The sequence below is a fragment of the Helianthus annuus genome, chromosome 3, assembly GCF_002127325.2.
Source record: "Helianthus annuus cultivar XRQ/B chromosome 3, HanXRQr2.0-SUNRISE, whole genome shotgun sequence".
In the NCBI taxonomy this organism is placed as follows: domain Eukaryota; kingdom Viridiplantae; phylum Streptophyta; class Magnoliopsida; order Asterales; family Asteraceae; genus Helianthus; species Helianthus annuus.
In genome coordinates, this window is record NC_035435.2 from 17,548,941 (window position 1) to 17,571,559 (window position 22,619).

Consider the following 22,619-nt stretch of genomic DNA (forward strand, 5'->3'; position numbering starts at 1 on the left):
TAAAAGTGGTTCAAAGGTATTTACATGTGCTAGCTGTGCTTACAGTGTATCCAGTTCTTTAGCAAAGCCAAGTTCAAAGTTTATTATCCTACAGTGCAATTCTGGAGGGCTCTATAGTCCGGAGCAAATGGAATATTTATTCATTAGAATTGTTTACGGGTCATCATTATAAGCCCGTTGGACTTAACCGGTTAATATAGATTTGAGCACGAGTCCACTAGATTAAGCCTTGACCGGATAGAATGTGGTGTATAACTATACGAATGAAGAGACTCGTTTATATGGTTTATGTGACCCATTAAGATGTGATAATCATGTCATATAAATGCAAGATATTATACCTTACATGATGAGGATCATGTGGGTGTATTTAATTTGAAATTGACCTGACCAAAGCGGTTAGATTCGAAAGTCAACAAATAGTCAAATTGCTAACAATACCGGACTTTCGGACAAAACTAAACTATGAAACTGACTTCTATCAAAAGAGCTAAGGGAGGAGAACTTACTTGCTTTAGAGGACTTCTTAAAACTCCTAAAGAAGAAGCTTGAATGAAGAAGAGATTAGAACTCACAGTTTAACTTTGTGTTTTGAAATGGTATGAATAAAAATGGAGGTTTCACAGGCTATTTATGGCCAAAGGAGTATCAAGGATGCTAAGACAAGTGTCCTTGATGCTCTTAGAGGTGGATTAGCCTCCTAGGAGGTGGCACAACCAGAAAGAAATGTGGCAATGGTGAGCTAGGTGGCAAGGTTTGAAGAAGGCTGATGCCAACCAAGAACTTGTTTACTAGCGGACCGCTTGGGATACCCCATAGAGCCCACAATGACCATCTGCACACTGAATTAACTTAATACCCCTTGCAGACTACAAAGGGAAAGTTAATACGGTCCGCAAGGACTTCAAATATGCCCAAATTTTGCTTTTAGACAACTTTAGCCCCTCGACTTCGTATTCTCCCTTTTTGACGATTTTAACCCCTCTCCTTCAACATTGTGAATTATATGGAGGGGTTTTTGACACATGTCACCTTAGTAATTGATCAATAAATATTGAGGTGTCACATTTTTCATCCAACTTTTTTTTGCTTCCTCAAACTCTCTTTTTTGGGCACATAGTCATTGTTGCCTTGCCTCTTTTTCTAGCTTTTACCAGAAATGGGCTTTACAATAACATCTTTTTTGGCACCACCATTCAGGCCCTAAGGCTTCACCATAGACTTCTCTCTCTCTTATAACCACTACCATGACCACTTGACCTCTACGCATGCCTGCTACCCTTAGTCGGGCCAGTGGTGGAGCCAGATGCGTCACTTACATTAGTCATAAGGTGGGTAGGAGTTAGATGCTCACCAGAGGATGCAACTGATTCCTTACTTGAGACATTCATGACCTTCTCGCCGGCAGGATTCACGACCGTATAAGGTTTTACGAGTGCGCCAGGAGCAGGTTGTACTTTTAGATTCTCCTTCTTAGGGTGAAGAAATAGATCATCAGTCTTCTCCAACCAGGGTGCCTCACCCTCAGGGAGTTCCTTCACTGACATTTATCCTTCAATATCGTCCACCAACACATAAAACACATTATTCTCTGCAAACGAAGAAAGACAAATCATTAGTATGGGTAAAGCTTTACACTCAAGGATACAACACGAAATAATGCAAAGATAAAATCTCGCCTGCATGCGCATAGACGGGTGTGTGGCGCTCCTTATTCGGGGACCAGATTGTGCGTGTGTGTCTCAAGTAAGGCACTCTCCTCTGTCTGTGTTTCATAGGGGGTGGGGCATGATGCCAATGTCAAGTACCACTCCTCCTCAATTATTATAACCCTGGTTGGATGTAAAAGAACTTTTGTTTCTAGTCATGCATGCTTCTTGGAGGATCCTTTCCCATCAGCAGAATATTGGAACGTGCGGAAAATGAATAAAAGCCAACATTCATAATCATAAAGTAAAACACATTAAACGTCTCCCACGTTGGATTTATGTCTTGTACTTTGCATCAGAACTCGTAATGGGTAATGCGCTACATCCCCAATGCACTCACTTGAGATGTATGGATACCATATCTTTGCAAAACTTCACCCACACACTTCGTCATTGGCAGAGAAAAGTTCCCTTCTTTAAAGAAATCAATATACATACTTATCATTCTAGTTGGAGGTTTCATCCTCTCTTGAGTAAATCTCATCTGGCCAGAAATTTCATGGCTTGATAAAGAGTCCAAAATTCATCGTCTCTTCAATTAATCTTAGCTTGTGTGGCAGTGGCAGTCTGAGCCATCTTCTTAATCTTCATCTTCACACCGTCATCCATATGCAATATGAAGATAAGCAAGAAATCTTGAAGATATTCAAAGAAGTCATAGAGAAAATGGAAAAAGAAAGAGAGCTAGGTCAAAAACTAGGGTTTCCAAAGGCTATGTGTACCCTTTAATGCGACAGGTAAATGTGCCCACCAATTGACATGGAGCTCCACTCAGCAATTGCCACATCAGCCGGGAGAAACTGAATTGACAACAAATGTGGGCAAGTAAGAGCCACGCGCCTGCAAAAGGTGAAAAAGGGACTGATGCTATGTGTGTCATGCCCACAATGGTGTTAGTCACCTATCAATAGTGCCAGACATTCCACACCAGTGTAAGACGTTGAATCAAGTTAACCTAACCACACACTGATTACATCTGTGAAATTCAACTTCTTGCCTAACCCAACAATTTCTCAACTTTTCAACACACACACCTTTTTAGCACGCACACGCAAGTGTGCAGTTTTGGACACCCACACACCAGTGTACATCCCTTCAACGCGCACATGCCAATGTGCACCTCTCCAACACACATACCAGCATAGGTCAAGAAGACAAAACACTCATCTAGTCAAGAGTTCCACGCGCTCACTGCTGCTGGCGAAGGCAACACTGGAGTGGGGGACATGAAAAGGGTATGGTCCCAAATGCCACGCAAGCAACAGCCAAGCGCATGCGCACGCAGGACCATACCCATACTTAAACTCAAAACACTCAGCTGGTTACGAAGTTTCATGTGCAAGTCACTTCCCTAGGCACACCACTATGCCAGCTATAGCAGAAGATAATCATTGTAGACCCCAGACCTTAATACACTTCAAAACAGCCTGCAACCAATCAGCGTATGCCAAGCTCTGTGCAAAATGATCCACATGATGATCTATCGTGTAGGGGACAAGATCTCAATGCTCCATCATCTCCATTAACAACTGATGACAAGCGAGACAACAGGTATATCTCGAAAGCGATGTGTAGCCAATCACAGTGCATGGACGTACTCCCACCTTTGTGCACACAAAATGCCGTGTCATAGGGGATCAAATGAATATTCCCTTGAAAGTGACGTCTGACCCATCAGCCCATCAACCCATTTTCCTTCTCCAACCCTCCGGCTGTAAATACCAACATCTACGAAAGGTATAATGATCGGATTTCTCACTCTCTCACGTTTAACACACTCGTTTTTTCTTTCTCCCTTGAAAGAACAATTACACTTATTCTCATGCCGGAGCCTGGTTAAGAGAAGAATGCCCCATTCTACTCTTACCGAGTAACACGGTGTTCTGTTTTGTAGATCTCAGAGAAAGTTCATCAGTTTCTATGATTCAGAAGAGAGATAGAAAATAAACCCCTGTCAAGATTACCTTAATGTTCTACCCTCTGTGTATTAGAATTGGTGGTTCTCACAAAACAACCTCTATATATAGAGGTGTGTAAGTGTAACAACATAACTGCCTCAACTAACAACGTAACCGTCTCTCTCTCTATATATCTATGCTTACATGCTCTCAAACTATAAACATTACTCACTAATACCATGAATGCACAAACTCACCTAATCCTATTGGTTAGGACATTTGTGAATTTCCTGAGTTTACCTATCAGAGATTCTCACAAGAAAATAAGACATACATGATGTGAATATAAACACATCCAACGTCTATTGAATTGTGATATACATATGATAATCTTTTTCATTATATACGCCCAAATATTCCCATAACAGAAGGATAAAATCATTAATTTTCAATGTTATATTGTAGTTATTTAACTCCATTTTATAATCAACAACTATAATAGAACCATAACCCATATTTATATACAAATGATACAAGTCTTATATACACAAAACAAACATCAAATTTATCACACGCTTAGATGCTTGTACATCATATACTAACCATCCATTGGCATATAGCCACATGTGACAAGTCATCTAAGCATGATAATTTGATTTATACAGATGATGCTTCAACCTTTTCGTCGTTGACGGAAGCTAACCCTCTTCTTCCATTTCTAAGATAGTCTATTCTGATGGCCCACAACTGCTCTCCCGCTGTCTTCATATCTGGACGGTCCGCTCGTGTTGGGGCAGCACATTGAAACGCTAACTCAAGCATCTTTCCAATGATTTCCCAGTCCAGTGCTTCCTTCATTTGAGGGTCAGCCAAATCCTTGATTTCACCTTTATTGTACTTCTCAAATGCCTGAAATAAATCATCAATATAGTTACGTGGTAAAATTCACAGGAGGGTTGAGAGGGACCGGTTCAACCCATTTCCTTTTTAATCGGTTCTTTTTTACATTGCATGTATTACCCTAAAATACAACCCAAACCCAAATTGACCCATTTACTCATTTGTAACTAAAGGGGTAAAAATTACCACCATTAATAGTCATGACCCATAAAACGGGTTCAACTGGGTAAGAGGAAACCGACAATATGGTTATGTGTAATACTTGAACCCAACCTATGTACTCTTCCTGAGATATAAAGAAGATTACATTTAGAACCTTTAGAACCCTATTGCTATCGGGTCCAAGCAAATTAATAGCATGCTTTTAGGTATATGGTACACATCTAAAACTGCAAATGCACTAGTATAAACTTACAATGCACGGATGGAAAGAGCGGTAAGACTTAAAGAGGGTGCAAACAGTTGACACATAGCAACTGAGCTTGCAGAAAATGTTTTTAAACAGGGTACACCTACCATTGCACAAGGTAGAACTTAATAATGCTTGTGTGTAAAGTGTCATATAATTGGCTTGGTTGAGGAACTCATACCTGCTAGGTAAAATACAGCTTTATTTGTAGATGGTGCATTTTAACCTCAATAGGTATAAAAAGATATCTATGGAGTTCGTATATTGTCACACTTTTCATCATTTTCACTAATTATGTTAGCTTTTTGTGTTAGTCTATTTAAAATGACAGTTTTACCTTTGTTTATAAAAATAAAACCCAACCCTCGCATGACCCCCTCCCCCAATCAGTTCAACACTATACCATTGTTTTATGATATATATATATCAGATAACCTTTGTTTTTAAAAAGAGTAAAGTACACGGATGGTCCTTGGGGGTTATCAAAATCTTTAATTTGGTCCCTAGCTTTCTAAAAGTACACGAATGGTCCCTGTGGTTTATACCTTCTAACGCATTTAGTCCCCAAATGAATCAACCGGATAAAACTCAAGACTTTAATCGGCAAAAACGAAGTATGTGGTGTGTGTGTGTGTTTTCGAACAAGATAACTTTCAACTGGTATCAGAGCCAGTATATGATCTAATATACCTAAACAGTTTAATTACATCATTGAGCTCTTGAATTTGATGTGTTTTTGATGTAAAATTAAAACTGTGGGTTTTGTATATCACAAAATGATATGAGTATCAAAATCAAATGGATCCAAAACATGTTTAAATGTGAAAATTGAACATATGGGATTGATGTTTATCTGATTCTAAATTCATTAATCCAATCAGCGTCTTTTGTTGTGTTTTGATTGATGATGCGTTTTCTGGTGGGTTTTTGGCTGGAATAAGTGACCAGAATAGTGTTTCTGTGCATTTGACCGTTCCTGTTAGATTGTTAGTGATATCTGCAGCGGATTTGCAGGGAACATCGTTGAACTCCATGAACGAGTTTTGATTTTGTGTGATAACAGTTGAAATATATATAGAACACAAGAGAAATGGATATGGATATATCACAATATCTTGGTGTCCTCCATTGTTGCAGAAGGGATTACATTGATACTTATGCGAAGACAATGGTTGGTGTCGGTTGAGAAATTGGCGGGAATAACTGTCACACCTAACCGGTGCCACCGTTTAACCACTGTTATTCCCCTGTTTCAATAATCGTCGTCATATTTACATTAATAACACTTATCTAATAATAATAATCATAATACAGTACATACATAATAATACTAATTAAGTTTATAATGCTAATAGTTCCGGTGTTTAATCGTTTATGTGCCTCAGCGATTGAGTCTCAATCACTATGTAATTTTAGCAATTGAGCACTTTCATTAGGAATTTTCTAGTGATTGTCTCAATTGTTTGTCAGTCTTAGCGACTGAGTTCAATTGTTTACGAGGTTAAACGATTAATCGTATGAAGAGTTAAACAATATTGTTCAATCATATTCAATCGTTGAAGTGTTTAGTGCTTAATTTCAATCGTTTAGATGGTTTTAGCGATTAAGTTCATCCGTTTGAGGTTACTTAGTGATTATGTTCAATCGTTTAAAGATTCCTTCAATCGCTAAGATCCTTGTTCAATAGTTTGATTGTTATTCTGGTGTTTAAGTATTTCTCTATCATTTGCTATTTCGTTAAATCGTTTAGTGGAGACGAAGATTATGAAGATGGATGGTGTTTTCAAGATGATTCGTTTCGTTGTGTTTTCCCGTGGTGTTATTGAGATGCAATCATCTTCCTAAAAAAACATGTAAACGAAATTTTCTTAAACGAAATTTCTTCTGAAAATTTTTGTAAATGAATTTTTTTCTGAAAATTTTCTTAAACCATTTTTTTTTTCTGAAAATATGTAATAATGCTATGATGATTGTGGAAAACTTTAGGAAAATGTTTTCTTGGAACTACGCGTTCGGTCTTCATCGTTTATTTGAGGAATGGTTGGATCAATTTATCACTAGTTCGTGATTGTGGAGATATATGTTATTGAAGATTGTGGGGTAGTCACCAGAAGCGGAGTATCCGATGGTAATCATGGATCATTCATCAGCGGATGATATGTGTTCCGGATTGATGATGTGACTATTATGGGCCAAAATGTCAAATTTTCCGCATTTGATCTCGAAGAGGTATGAATTCACCAAGAAAGAGGGGGAATAAAAATTTCATAAATCGTTTTATTCTTAGGAAATTTGGGTGTTATTGCAACAATATTTGGAAGATAGTGACAACAATCATATGATGATACATAACATACCAGCACTTGAGTTGAAGTCCTAGTTTTTGTGAAGCTGGTTATCAGCAGTTCCAGTGAACTCCTGGTATTTGTGGGAGCTTTCAACATTGAGCATTGGCAAGACCATGAGACGGGTTAATCATGATCACGACTCTGCATGGAAAAGACTACATAACTGATATACATCATATCATTTATTCTTTGCGGCATACCGTCAAGGAATAATGATGTTTGAAGATCACATTGCATTACCAATCATTCTTCATGGAGAGGACTACAAAACTGGTCATCGAAAAATGCCTATCTTTATACTTTGAAGATCACAGTATGTTACCATAAGATGGTGTTATTACCGTGCAGATGACGTTTGAGTGTGTTGGAGTTTTCAAGACAAAACTAATTACTTAGTGCAGATAGTTGAAAGGCCAAGCCTTTATCATTTGTCGATCAATAGAAATGACTGATCAGACGTAAAGCTAGCCAGGTGGAGGTGATGGTAGTCGATCGAGCTTGAGTTTGTAACCAATCTAGATATTCTTAGTATGAAGGGGAAATCTGATTCAAAAGCTTCGAGGATTTGCTTTTGTTGCAAAAACTCGAGTCAAAGCTTCTGCATACCCAAGGCATCAGTCAAAAAGGGGAACTTGTTGACGTAGTTGTGATGCCATCAACAAATATTGAATGAAGTTGCAGCATTTCAACACGTTATTCAACAACAACGTCCAACAGGGAATCTTTTAGTGCATTCTAGTGTGTCAAACTTTCTGGTTTAGAGAGCAGAGCGATTGTGCTTAAATGTATGTGTTTGAGAGGAGATCACAAATGTGATCTCTCGTGCTTAAATGTTGATGTAAAGTGTTTCGGTATAAAATTTGTGATGACTTCCTTAACGTTCATGTACAGAATTTATTTTTCTATCTCAAACTTATATGCTTCTATCAAAATGCAATCTGTTCTAATCTGAAATTTGAACTTTCAAGAAAGATGACCAAAATGAGAGTATTTTGAATTTAGGGAATTAGCACCTCGACCCCTTCCAAGAGCTCTGCCTCTTGGATCCTACCAAGGGCTACCCTTGGACCTTGCTTCTAGGGTGCTGCCCCTACCCCCACCATGGGGGCTTTGCCCTTTTGGAACCTCCATTGCTTAGGGGCTTCACCCATAAGGACCATCGAGATTCCAAAATACCAAAATCATAATAAAGTTAACCTAGTGTGCAATCTACACTCTCCTATCTTGCTTGATGTATATGACCAAACACTTTGGTAAGAAGTCGACCCACTTACACTAGTTTATCTAATAAGTTGCATATACAAATCAATGTGACCTAGATGCAGTAGTGTTGAATCATTTTTTAGGGGGGGGGGGGGGGGGCAGTGTGAGGGTTGGGTTTTTTTTCACTAAACAAGGTAGAGTATAGGTCTTAAATAAACTAATAGACAAGGTTAACATGATGAGTTAGTGGAAAGGACGATGAGTGTGGCAACATATGAAGTTCATGAACGTTTTATTATATTTATTGAAGTTAAATCTTCAAGCTTACCCTATACGTAAAAGATGAAAACTATCATTTACCCTACTTTTTGATTCAATACAACCACCAATGCACAAGATTCAACTCAATGATGCATGTGCACAAAGGATGAAAAGAACAAGAAACTTACCCATCTTAGTGTCACCACCTCCTTAGGAGATCTCTTGGACTCAATGGGTCTACGACCCGTTAGAATTTCTATAATTAGAACTCCAAAGGAGTAAACGTCAATTGTTGGGGTGAGCTGATGGGTTCTCATATATTCTGGGTCAAGATACCCGAGTGTGCCTTGTACTTTAGTCACAACATCTGTTGTCTCTACATCTCTAAGCCTTGCAGACCTAAAGTTGGCCACTTTCGCTTTAAATCTCTCAGTTAGAAGAATATTGGAGGACTTAACATCTCGGTGGATAATTTGCTGCTCTGCTAAAAATAAAAAGACTAATATTATTCGAAAGTGTTTTGCAAGCAAATCGGCCCGCTAAAAGACCGAATTGTGTCAGACCTTAAACAAGCTCGAGCTCCAATTTGAGCCCATTCCTAAATTTAAGTTCATTTAATATATGAACCCGAACTGAGCTTGATCTTGAAAAATTACACAGGTTTTGAACTCAAGCTTTTAAAGAAGAAATCTAAATGAGCTAAATTCGTGTTCAGGTAGTTTAGACCACTTTATAAAAATGAAAAAAAGGGACATTCTTATGAAGAAGAGGCACGTCTTGAGATACCAAGTAAAAGCCTCTCGAGTGAGGTATAATAAAGGGCAGTTAGCTAATTTTATTTAGCCCTTTAATAAAAAGCTTTGTTGAAGCTAGTGTAAGGTAATGGCCTCAAAACACAAATCCAAACACACCTAATAAATGATAACTAAAATAACCCGAAAAATATAGAAAGTAAAATCTTGAATATAAAGTACACGATTATCAGTGTTAACCATTACCAGCATATAGATGGAGATGCGTTAAACCATGAGCAATATCGATGCAAATTTCAAGTCGTTGACAAAAGTCCAAAAAGCTTCCATGGACACCTGAAATGGGAAGGTCCAAAGTGAACGACTGAATTACTATATCTGCTAAAGTTATGTGTATACACTAATAATGTTATAGTGTTAACCAAAAAAAAACAGAAAAACTTACCATCCAAATGTTCTCTAAGGGTACCGTTTGGAATGTATTCGGTGATGGTTAGGCGCTCATTTTCGGTATCAACATAGCCAAGAAGCCTCACTAGATTCCGATGGTCAATTTTTGCAAGAAGTTCACCCTCACTTCTTAGAGCATCAAAATGTTTCTACACAGTTTTTTACACTTAAAAGTTAAAACTGGTAAGAAGAAACTAAAAGGTAACAAAAGGACCATGATTTGACTTTTGAGGTGAAACAGACTGACTTCAACTTTTCATATGGAAAATGTAGTTATCATTTTTTCTAGAAGAAGAAAAGTCGAAGATCATATGTATCAATTCTGAAACCGACAATTAGTTTTTATGAAATAAAGTGAATCCCCATATTTAGGAATTCACTATTCAAATTTTGGGTTAGTGAATTGGTGTGGGGAATTTTTAGAAAAATAGAGATAATTAATTGGGGAATTTGTCTGTAATAATCTCACTTAAACCTTATTGGCCATTAATAATCCCACCTCAGAATATCCCCCCCCCCCCCAGTCCCACCTTTCACCTATTTTTCCTACAATAGTCCCCCGTTAAAAAAACTTAACAGAGTTAAGCTTTTTTCCAAATTACAAACAGATTTTTTAGGGCTTTTGATCAGAACGATGATACAAGTCCATTGATGTAAAACTTACTTCGAAATGGTGCTCCAAGTGACTTGATTTTGGTTAATTGGAAATTTAAACACCCGAATTGAAGCACCGTTTTCATCGTTTGGAGCACCGTTTCGAGGCAAGTTATACATCAATGGACTCGTATCGTTGTTCTAATCAAAAGCCCTAAAAAATTTGTTTGTAATTTGGAAAAAAGCTTAACTCTGTTAAGTTTTTTTAACGGGGACCATTGTAGGAAAAATATGTGAAATGTGGGACTAGTGGGGGAATATTCTGAGATGGGATTATTAATGGCCAATAAGGTCTATGTGGGATTATTACAGGCCAATTTCCCATAATTTTAAAGAACGGTGATTTTTAGTTAACTTATTGGGACGAAGATAAGGACGCAGATGTGATTGCTATAAACCATATACACGTAAGCAAAGCCTAATTCCAAAAAAGCATGTTATGTTCCAATTATGACAAAAGTTTTGAAGAAATAGTGTTTCAGAAAGAGATTCATTCGACAGTATGAGTATTATTCACATTACCTTTCTTGCTCGCTTTATGGCAACAAATTGACCGTCGGGTAGTTGAGCTTTGTATACGGTTCCAGAACAACCTTCGCCAAGTTTTAATGATGGTGAAAAATTTTGCGTGACTCTTTCAACCTCGTTCATGGTCAAATGAACCGGCCTAATCCTACTAACTTTTGGAGCCATCGGGAATCTATGAGGACTAGGTGGAATGCATAATGGGCTAGCTGATGATGATGGTGATGATAAAACCACTGCAGAACAGATAGTTACCCAAGTTAATCAAGTTGAAAGTTTTAGTAGAAAATGTAAGATTATTGAAAATGCCAAAGAAAATGTAAGATTATTGAAAGTTTTAATAGAAAATGTTAGAAATGAGAATAGTTGATCTGTTGGGGCCAGAGTATGGAGGGACACCTTAATAACATACAAAAAAGCAAGAACTCAAGTAAAATTGACCCCCATATGCCATTGATGTACTTATAGAAAAGGTTATTTTGCTTAATAGATTTGTTTATCACTCTATTCTACCTTCTTTCACTTCCTAAACCTGTTAAATTGACCACCATATGCCATTGATGTACTAGTGCTATCAAAGTAAATTAATAAGACTCCAACTATGAAAGGACATATGCAGTTGAGCACAAGAAAATATATCAAACAGAACATATGATGGAGTTTGGTTATACCAGGTTTAGGTATAGACCCGAAAAGTAGATGCTGCATTCTCTGGGTGAAACCCATTGAACCTGTAGCCCGAGCAGAACTGTCATAATGTTCTTGTAATGCCATTGATTGCTGAAGAGCAACCACAACATCTGCCATTGCAGGGCGTTCTTTTCTAGAGCTTTTTGTACAGCGATCAGCAATCTTAACAAACTCCTTCAAACACTTGGGAGAAATTTGTGTTGTAATATGAGAACTAACAATCTTTTCTATTCGCCGTTCTTTGATAAACTTTTTAGCCCAGCTTGCCAGATTAATCCCTTCATCTACAAACAGTGGATCGACTGCACGCCTCCCAGATAGCAACTCAAACAAAACAACCCCAAAGGAAAAGACATCTGATTCCTTAGTCAACTTACCGGTGCTACAGTACTCTGGATCTAGATACCCAAATGTTCCTTTAAGGATGGTAATCACCCCAGAAGATGGTTCACGTATAATTTTCGACATTCCAAAATCTGACACCTTTGCTGCCCAATTCATATCAAGAAGAATATTTGAGCTTTTTACGTCCCGATGTATGATTCCCTGTTGGGGACGCCAACCTGTGTGAAGATACTGTAATCCTTTCGCAGCACCTATGCTTATCCTGAGTCGATCCATCCAAGATAAAGGAGTATCAGCTTCATGCAGATGATGCTCAATGGTCCCTTTGGACATGTACTCATAAACTAGTATCATTTCGTTGCTGTCAGAACAATAACCAATTAAAGACACAAGGTTACAGTGGCGCAACTGGGTAAGCATCTCAATTTCGGTCATGAACTCAGCTTCCCCTTGGCTAGAAGATGAATTCGACCGTTTAATGGCAACAGTACGTGCAATAGCACTTCTAGCGTCATAGATACGACCTCTGTATACCGTCCCAAAACCTCCCTTTCCAATGATCAACTTATTATCAAAGTGTTGAGTAGCTAACTGAATTTCGTCAAATGAAAAACGATTAAAGGCACGTTTTGTGGCTAATGAATACAATTTCTCGTCGATGATGTTTAGATTGGATATTGGGTTTTCCGGCATTTTGTTGAAAGATTATAGCATATGCTGAAGAGGAACCAGAAAACCTCAGGGTCAATGTAGATGAAGGATCTTCCGAATCATTAAGGGGAGGCTTGAATTTAAACATCTTCATTTTGTTAAATCACGAATAACATGACAGTTTATGTTCAAACTGAAGTTCACAAGAAATTTCCATGACGTCGTTCTAATGTAAATACTTCATTTCTCAACACACACTTAGAAAATAATTAGTAACTACACAAAGTCTTCGCTAAATAACTAGTGGATATGATCTCTTTAAGCTCCATTAACAATTATTGTGGTTCTTCTTTTCTTGGGGCCACACGTTCCTTGGTAGTTATCCTAAAGTCGCTTTCATGCTTGTGTGGGCTAGAAACTCACTAGTTTTCACAAGGGTCACTTTAGGAAACTACATGAAAAATATATCCACATTTCGATTATATTAATTTTTGAGTCTCTGTATTTTAGTGGTTTTAACCATTTAAGTCCAAAGTCAGAAAGTTTAACGCCGTGAATAACTAAACACACATTTTGTAACCCTTTGGTCCAAATTTTTAAACCATCCACCAAGCCTCTTAACTACGAGGGCATTTTAATCATTTAGATATAGTGTACAACTCTTTAAAGCACAAAGTACAAGGAACAATTCTTTAGGCCATGGGGTGTAGCCTCGCGCCACCCCGCCACATCACCAAATATGGCGCCCTCTGGCGCCACACCCGACCCCATGCCCGCCATTGAGGGGGCGCTATGACTTTGTCACTAGCGTGCTAACGGCCAAAAATTGGCATTCTCGAGGTCTTTGGTCAAGAAGACCGTTGGCAACGGTCATTTTCGAAAAAAAAGTTTTTTAATTCTAATATATATACAAACCTAAACACACACCAATCACAAACTAAAACACACACCAATCACAAAAAAAAACACATAAATTCACCCAATCATTTTTAAAAATGTCGTCTCACTCTTCATCCGATTCGTTCAGCTCTTCATCTGACGGTGTTCTCGATGATATGCTTATCGCAGTGACGTAGGAGACGATTAATTGTTTGCGAGAAGAAGCCCAATCGTCTATAATGCGTACCAGACAAGCACATCTTGAACCAGACCAATTAGGTGCTCATGAACGTTTAATGCACGACTATTTTTGTGAAAATCCGTTGTACAATGATGCACAGTTTAGGCATCGGTTTCGTATGAGCAATCGTCTTTTCTTAAGAATTTCTAATGATCTTGCGGCCGAATTCCCTTTTTCACACAAAGAGAAAGTGCTAGTCGCAAAATTGGTTTCTCTTGATTACAAAAGTGTATTGCCGCAATTCGGCAACTTGTGTACGGCACAGCAAGTCAAGTGTGGATGAATATTTAAGGATGCCGGCCAGAAGTTGTCATGATTATCTTGAAAATTACTGTGAAGGTATTTTTATTATTAGTATTGTTATTATTATTATTTTTATTATTACTGTTATTATTATTATTATTGTTATTATTTTTATTTTTATTATATATAGTTTACTAACACTACTATATTAGGGGTTAACTTTCTTTACGGGAGGCGATATTTGAGGATGCCAACCGCTACCGACGTTCCACTTTTATACGATGTCTATCAGCGGATACACGGGCTTTCCAAGGATGTTGGGTAGTCTTGATTGCACGCACTGGGAGTGAGCGACATGTCAATCCGCTTGGAAAGGGCAACACCATCGTGGTGATCACGATGGTCCTACCCTAATATTACAAGCGGCCGCGTCTCAAGATTTATGGATTTGGCATGCATACTTTGGCATGGCCGGTGTGAACAATCGCAGTTTTACAATCTTCGAATCTTTTCGACGATGTCATAGATGGTGTTGCACCAGATACTTCATTCTATGCAAACGACGTGGAGTATAAGTATGGGTACTATCTCACAAATGGTATTTATCCGGAGTGGGCGACGTTTGTGAAAACTCGTTCGTGTCCACACGATGATAAACGAGTATATTACAAGAAGAAACAAGAGTTGGCAAGAAAAGATGTCGAGCGGGCTTTCGATGTATTAAAAAATAGATGGTCTATCACTGCCCAGCTGTCGAGGATACTTGAAAAGAGTAATATGAGAAACATCATGTATACGTGCATCATTGTCACACCCCTTTCTGCGGCGGAAGCACGAGGTGTGATCATGAAAGGTTCTCATTGCATACGAAAGGTAAACATACTACATGCTCAAAATAAACTTCAAACATTACATTACGGAGAACATAAAAGTGTTTACAACACGTGATAGCATTATTGTCTTAAAAGTTACAACTTTATTTAACGATAAACATAGCGACATCCATGAGCATGGGTAAGACCGCGCGCACATCCATCCTAGTTACCTGAAATACATGTGAGTTTTGTAAAAACGTCAACATAATGTTGGTGTGAATTCATGCAGTTTATGTATTGAACGTTTGTATACTTTGTATGGAAAACATGGTATGTATTTTGTTTCAAATCACGTATTCATGTATGAGTCAAGTATCTCTATATGTATCAAGTGTTAATGGGTTGCAAAGCCATTAACATGTGACACGACAGAGGAAGTCACCAAACCATAGGCATTTTTCTGTAGTCGATTCACGACTGAGACACAAAAACACTGCTTGGTTCTAGTTGTCACCAAGAGTGGGGCTGCCCTGGAACCCATTAGATCTAACCTTTTGTTCTGCGGTCTTAGTATGTACACGATTAATGGTGCTTATGGTACCCTATTCGTGACACGATTTCTCGTATCAATTCTTGGCACTAGTTTTCGCCAAGAGTACTTCTCGTTTTAGTACACAACATACCAATTTGTAAATAGTGAAGTATTTGTAACATGTATTTCACCCCCGAGTTATAAAACTGAAAACAGTTAAAGGAAAAGGGGGAGCATGAACTCACAACTTCGCGTTCCTTGCGTTGTAAACTTCACCGGATTTGCTTAATTAACGTCGTGACCTATACGTGTTTTCTTAACGTTAGTCACCTGACTTGTATCGTACAAGTACAAGTCACTGTCTTTTATGTATATGTTTTCTTGTGTTAAAATAATTCGTATTTTTAACTAAGTGTCTTACTTATATTATTTTCTCAAAAATAAGTATAAGTTTCTTGTATTTTGCACTTTGCTCCCGAGTTATGTATCTTGTATGTTGTATGTGTGTTTTTGTTACAAAGATTATGGCGATGATTATATCCGAAAAGTATAGTTTAGAACACACTAGCAAACATTTTTCTAGAAAATATTTACTAAGTGTTAGGATTTTTAGAAAACTTCGTCATAGTCTCCTTTGTAAATGGAGGTGTCCATGCTAAGTATCACATCATTTTCCTTAGCATATAACACTTTAGATCGTTTTCAAATAATCAACCCGACATTCTGACATGCAAGATACTACTTTTGTCGTTTCAGTTTTAATATATAAAACTGGACTGTTTTCAGACATTTTAATAAAATGGTTATCTTATTTCGATAATTCCCAAATTTTTACAAAATGTCTTATACGAATAAATATTATTGTGTAAAAATTTCGGGGTCCAGTTCATCATCAATATTTTATAGAAAATCATTTACCGAACTGCGATCAGATTTGTTATTTTCTGACCGCAGCCTACGGAATAATTCGTTTAAAATCCATCATCTGTCTGTTTTACGAAATTCTAGTTGGGGGGTCACACTGACATCAGTGACCATCTACTGTATAAATTTCAGGGGCTGGTTCAACTCAGGTTTCAACTTATGATGAAAAATATAACACGTATTTTCAGCAGAAAAATGCAGCTTGAGCTGCTGTTACGAAACGACCCTTTAAAAATAGTAAATGACTTCAAAAAATTACGATTCCAGTGCCATTTAATCTGTTTTTAGAAAATACATAATTTAGGCTTCAGAAATTCTGTTTTTCGGTTTATTATGGTCGGTTTACAGCCCTTTGAAGTTGGCTGAAAATGTAGTTCAGCATGTTTCTTTAGAGTTTCAACGCTACTAGATCGTATCAACCAATGTCCGAATAACGGGTTTATCAAGAAACCAACGATCAACTATCATGTATGATTTAACCCAACCCTCATCCAACAAGATTTCATCTTCAAATAATCTTTTATGTTCAAGTTTCACGTAAAGTTTCATATTCATCATTCTAGTGTTCTTGTTACTTTAGTGTTTAACATAAGCATCATACTACAAATTTTAGCCATAAAAATGAGATGATCAGAGGTTAAACAAGAGCTTACTACTAGCTTATAGCTAGGGATGATTCTCTAGTGCAAAGATGAAGAAAAGATGATGAAGAAGGCAAGAACAAAGCTCCTTAACTTGCAAACCTTCTTGTATCAACTTTGTTGCTTGAATGGACTTGAATATTGGATGAAGATGGTGGTTATGTGGTGGTGAGGGTGGCGGTTTGGGGTGAGCCGAATGAGGGAGAGAGAGAGTGAAGTTGGGAGGGTGATCTTGAAATGATGTTATGATCTTTAGCTCCATACTTATAAGATGTTTCCATATGTTTAGCAACCTCCACAAGCAACCAATCTACTAAATTAATGAGTTATAATCTAGAGTAAGATTGAGGAGTATGGTGGATGATTTGTGGGTCCTTGAGACCGATTTTTGGTTGGGGGGGGGGGGGGGCTTGTTTGTAAAATTTCGCAACTAATATGTAAATGGTAGTTACATCTCAAGTATGAATCATCTATATTAGTTTGTTGGTTTTTAATGGGTGTTATGATAAACGGGGATCAAGACTAGCCAAGAAATTAATAACAATGTGTTTGGCAAAAATTTGGTGTCCCGGGTAATATCCGGTTGTTCGGTTAAATACCAGTTCGTTAAAGTATTTAATTATTCCGCAAAGTGTCCTTTCGTACCCCTTTTAATTCCCAACACTTAGGGAATTATTCTGGACAATAAAACGTAAATTTGGCATAATATTTATACGTTTAAAAGCTGGTTATAGCTGAATTTAGAAAATTTATGCACTTAAAGTGCGTTTCGGGTGCTTTTTAGTGCGTATTTTAGCTTTCGGAGCGTCTATATGTTAACCCTTGTATGTACTCTTGGGTTTTAATGCATTCTTGTCGTTGGACCTATACCTAGGCCTCAGTTCTAATGTCTGACTGCTTTCTGCAGAGTTGTTGACATATTGTGTTTTACCGGTGAGTTTACTAGTATTTTTGACGCAACGCTCTCGTAATGCACAAAGCATTATTTTGTAGTATAAAACGTGCATGAATTCACTTGTGTAGTATGCTATCAGATAATGTTGACATTTACGCACGTAATTATAGTCATTAAATAATAATTAAGGTGTACGAAAATTACCGGTTTGGTGCCAGTTGTCACAGTCTCCCCCCGTTAAAAGAATTATGTCCCTAAATTCAGGCTGAACTAGCTCTGGTAGGAGTCTTCTTGAACAGGTGGGGATACTTCTCCTTGAACTGGTCTTCACGTTCCCACGTGTACTCGGGTCCGTGTTTAGAGTTCCAACGTACTTTGACAAGTTTGACACTGCTCCTTCTTGTCTTGTTGACTTTCCAGTCGATAACCTCAACGGGTTGTTCTGTAAATCGGAGGGTGTCGTCAATATGCACTTCATCCGCAGGGATGATCACGTCTTCTTGTGTTGGACTCTTCTTGAGGTTGGATACATGGAACGTGTCATGTACTCCATTAAGTTCTTCCGGTAACTCCAACTTGTACGCCATGGTACCAATTCTTTCTAAGATCTTGAATGGTCCGATGTATCGTGAATTCAGCTTTCCACGTTTTCCAAACCTGACTACGCCCTTCCAAGGTGAGACTTTCAACAAAACCCTGTCTCCTACCTCGAATTCCAATGGCTTTCGTCTTTGATCAGCATAGCTCTTTTGTCGATCTCGAGCTGCCTTAATGCGCTCTCGGATCTGCGCAATCTTGTTGGTTGTCTCTTGTACAAGTTCAGGACCAACCATACGTTTATCTCCGGCATCTGCCCAACATAAGGGCAATCGGCATTTGCGGCCATACAGAGCTTCGAACGGTGCGGCTTTTATGCTTGTATGATAACTGTTATTGTAGGAAAACTCAACTAAAGGTAGATGAGTATCCCAGCTGCCGCCTAGGTCCATGACACATGCGCGAAGCATATCTTCTAACGTTTGTATGGTTCGTTCGCTCTGGCCGTCTGTTTGGGGATGGAATGCCGTGCTCAGATCTAATTGAGATCCAAAGGCTTCCTGAAAGGATCACCAGATTCTTGAGACAAAGCGTCCATCTCTGTCTGAAATGATTGAGATAGGCACTCCATGACGTGTCACAATTTCTTTCAGGTATATTTCAGTAAGCTTTCCAGTGCTATCCTTCTCTCGGATTGGTAGGAAATGCGCAGACTTCGTTAGTCGACCAACTATCACCCATATCATATCGTGCCCTCTAGGGGTCCTAGGTAATTTCGTTATGAAGTCCATCGAGATTTGTTGCCACTTCCACATGGGAATCTTTGGTTGTTGTAGTAGGCCAGATGGCTTCTGATATTCTGCCTTAACCTTGGCACAGGTTAGGTATTTTCCAACATAAACAGCAACATCGGTTTTGAGTCTTGGCCACCAATAGTATTCTCTTAAGTCTTGATATATCTTGTCCGATCCTGATGGATCGAGTATCTCGATTTATGCGCTTCATCAAGGATGACTTCTTGTAGGCCACCATAGAGCGGAACCCAAATACGCTTCTTAAAGCATAAGGCTCCCTCTTCGTTTGGCGCCATGTACTTCAATGCACCCTGGAGGTACTCAGCTTTACGGTTTTCCATCTTAAGGGCTTCTTGTTGTGCGTCACGAATGCGTGAAGTGAGGTTCGTTCGAATAGTCATTTCCAATGCTCAAACCCTTAGGGTTTTAGCCCTTTCTTTTCGACTTAATGCGTCTGCTACAACGTTTGCCTTTCCAGGGTGGAACTTAATCTAACAGTCATAATCATTTAGCAGCTCGACCCATCGCCGCTTGCGCATGTTCAATTCCTTCTGATCAAGTATGTGTTGCAGACTTTTGTGATCTGTGAAGATTGTACATCGAGTACCGTATAGATAATGTCGCCAGATCTTCAAGGCGAATACCACCGCGCCTAGTTCCAAGTCGTGCGTGGTATAGTTTCTTTCATGTACCTTCAATTGTCTTGAAGCGTAAGCGATGACTTTTTGGCGTTGCATGAGCACGCAACCCAAACCTTGTCGTGAAGCGTCGCAGTATACCACGAAGTCTTCTGTGCCTTCGAGTAATGATAGTATTGGTGCATCGCATAGCTTGTTTTTGAGTAGTTGGAAGGCTTCTTCCTGCTTGTCACCCCAGTCGTATTTCTTGTCTTTCTGTGTAAGGGTCGTCAATGGTTGGGCTATCTTTGAGAAGTTTTCGATAAACCGTCGGTAATAGCCCGCTAAGCCCAAAAATTGACGAACTTCAGTTGGGGTTTTGGGGGCTTCCCAATTCTTTATGGCTTCAATCTTGGATGGGTCTACGTGAATGCCCTTCTCATTCACCACGTGACCAAGAAATTGAACTTCGCGAATCCAGAATTCGCACTTTGAGAACTTTGCATAGAGTTTCTCTTTCTTCAGTAGTTCCAGTATGGTTCTGAGGTGTTGCTCGTGCTCTTCTTTCGTCTGTGGGTAGATCAGGATATCATCGATAAATACAATCACGAATTTATCGAGATAGGGTTTGCATACGCAGTTCATCAGATCCATAAATACCGCTGGCGCGTTTGTCAGTCCGAATGGCATCACAAGAAACTCGTAGTACCCATAGCGTGTTCTGAATGCAGTCTTTGGTATGCTTTCTTCTTGTATTCTTAACTGATGGTATCCAGATCGAAGGTCGATCTTGGAATAGTAGCTTGACCCTTGTAATTGTTCAAATAAATCATCAATCCTTGGTAGGGGGTATCGATTCTTGATTGTGAGCTTGTTTAGTTCTCTGTAATCGATGCACATCCGCAGAGTTCCATCCTTTTTCTTCACAAACAATACTGGAGCTCCCCAAGGCGAGAAGCTCGGCCTTATGAATCCTTTATCCAGCAACTCCTGGAGTTGTGTAGATAATTCTTGCATCTCGGATGGTGCAAGTCGATAGGGTGCCTTGGCTACAGGAGCGGCTCCTGGAACCAGGTCTATACAAAATTCGACTTGTTGTTGCGGAGGTAGTCCTGGCAGATCTTCGGGAAAGACATCAGGGAATTCTTTCACCACAGGAATGCCTTCGAGTTTTGGCTCCTCGGCCTTCTTATCTACAACATGTGCCAGGAAAGCGACACATCATTTCCTTAAGCACTTCTGTGCCTTCATGCAACTGATGATTCATAGAGGCGCGTCTCGTTTCTCTCCATGCACGATGAGAGTTTCATCATTCGCCAGAGAGATGCGAATGATTTTCTCATGACAAATAACTTCAGCTTTGTTCTTGGACAACCAATCCATACCGACCACTACATCGAAGCTACCCAATTGAATAGGTAAGAGGTCGATGCTAAATCTTCGTTCACCAAGTTCTAGTGTGCAGCCTCTAACAACTTCGCCCGATTCAACAAGTTTACCATTGGCTAGCTCTATAGAATAAGGTATATCTAATCTACTAGGTTCTATCCCAAGCATGTGTTTAAACTCCACAGACATGAAGCTATAGTCGGCACCAGTGTCAAACAATATGGATGCAAAGTGGTTGTTAATGAGAAACGTATCGGTGACCACGTTAGGGTCCTCGCGTGCGTCCCTTGCTCCAATCACAAATGCTCGAGCCAGGGCGTTGTTTCTCTTCGGGCAGTCTTTCATGAAATGTTCATTGCTTCCACAACTGAAGCTTCCTTGGTTTCGCCCGGCTTCATTCCCAACCCGATTACCATTGCCATTATCGTTCCCACCGTTGTTTCCAGTACCAGTGCGGTTTCCATTTCCGTTTCGGTTTCCCTTACCCCAACAGTCTTTAGTGCGGTGCCCCAATTTTCCACACTTGTCGCACTTTGGAACGCGACAAACTCCCTCGTGATGACGCTTGCGCCGATTGCATTTGGGCAGGGTGCCCAGGTATCCCTTAGCTGGAGCGACATTCATGGCCGCAAGCGATTTCGCCTCTTGAGGCGGGTTGGGGTCACGCTTCTTGTTGGAACCCTTTATGTTACGAGTTGCTTGATTCAGGTTTTCATGCTTCCTTTTCTTGTCCCCAGACGACTCAGCATGCGTCTCGGTATTTTCTGTTGGGTTCAGTGACAGCTTCTTCATACGAACACAATCTTTAGTAAGGCTGACAGCTAGAGTTACAGCCTCGGTGATTATTTGGGGTTTGGCTGAAGTCACCATGCCGCGAAACTCTGGGGCCAGTCCCCAAATATAGCGTTCAACGCGCTAAAATTCCGGAGTAACCATGTAGGGAATCACCCTAGACAAATCATGGAATCTTCGAGTATACCCAGTGATGTCAGCACCTACCATAGTCAAGTGCCAGAACTCCGTCTCCAGCCTTTGGAGTTCGGCACGAGAGCGGTACTTCTCTCTCATCTTCTCTTTGAGTTCATCTCAAGTTATGCCATATGCGGCATCATCACCCAGCGTTTGAACTTGCAAATTCCACCATGTCAGTGGTTCATTGACAAACAGCCCAGTAGCAAATGTGACTTGCTGATTCGCGGTACACTTGCTCATGCGGATAGTGGCTTCAGTCTTTTCCGTCCAGCGTACAAACGCCACTGCTCCTCCAGTGCCATCGTAGTTCAGTGGTTTGCAGTTGAGGAACTGCTTGAAGGTGCA

General features: G+C 39.4%; 1 protein-coding gene across 2 annotated transcripts; it reads right to left on the bottom strand.

The window, feature by feature from the left end:
- Positions 1-4,023: 4,023 nt before the first annotated feature.
- LOC110928705 (probable serine/threonine-protein kinase PBL8) lies at positions 4,024-13,122 on the bottom strand. Of its 2 annotated transcripts, none has more exons than XM_022171739.2 (6): positions 11,781-13,122; positions 11,107-11,345; positions 9,926-10,079; positions 9,727-9,816; positions 8,917-9,212; positions 4,024-4,516 (listed from the first exon to the last, which is right to left on the bottom strand). In XM_022171739.2, exons 1-6 carry the CDS (start codon positions 12,835-12,837, stop codon positions 4,265-4,267), a joined length of 2,088 nt encoding a protein of 695 aa, XP_022027431.1. In that variant the 5' UTR covers positions 12,838-13,122; the 3' UTR covers positions 4,024-4,264. The 2 variants fall into 2 exon arrangements, with proteins under 2 accessions (XP_022027431.1, XP_022027432.1); XM_022171740.2 differs by having other exon boundaries at positions 8,917-9,209; positions 11,781-13,090.
- Between the last annotated feature and the right edge of the window lie 9,497 nt (positions 13,123-22,619).

Bases quoted from the DNA above. Each gene is read 5' to 3' on its own strand.
- LOC110928705 (XM_022171739.2), bottom strand. From the start codon at position 12,837: ATGCCGGAAAACCCAATATCCAATCTAAACATCATCGACGAGAAATTG. The intron at 9,817-9,925 runs GTAAGTTTTTCT...TTCCCATTTCAG, and splicing joins CCTTAGAGAACATTTGGATG to GTGTCCATGGAAGCTTTTTG. The intron at 4,517-8,916 runs GTAAGTTTCTTG...GATTTATTTCAG, and splicing joins AGGTGGTGACACTAAGATGG to GCATTTGAGAAGTACAATAA.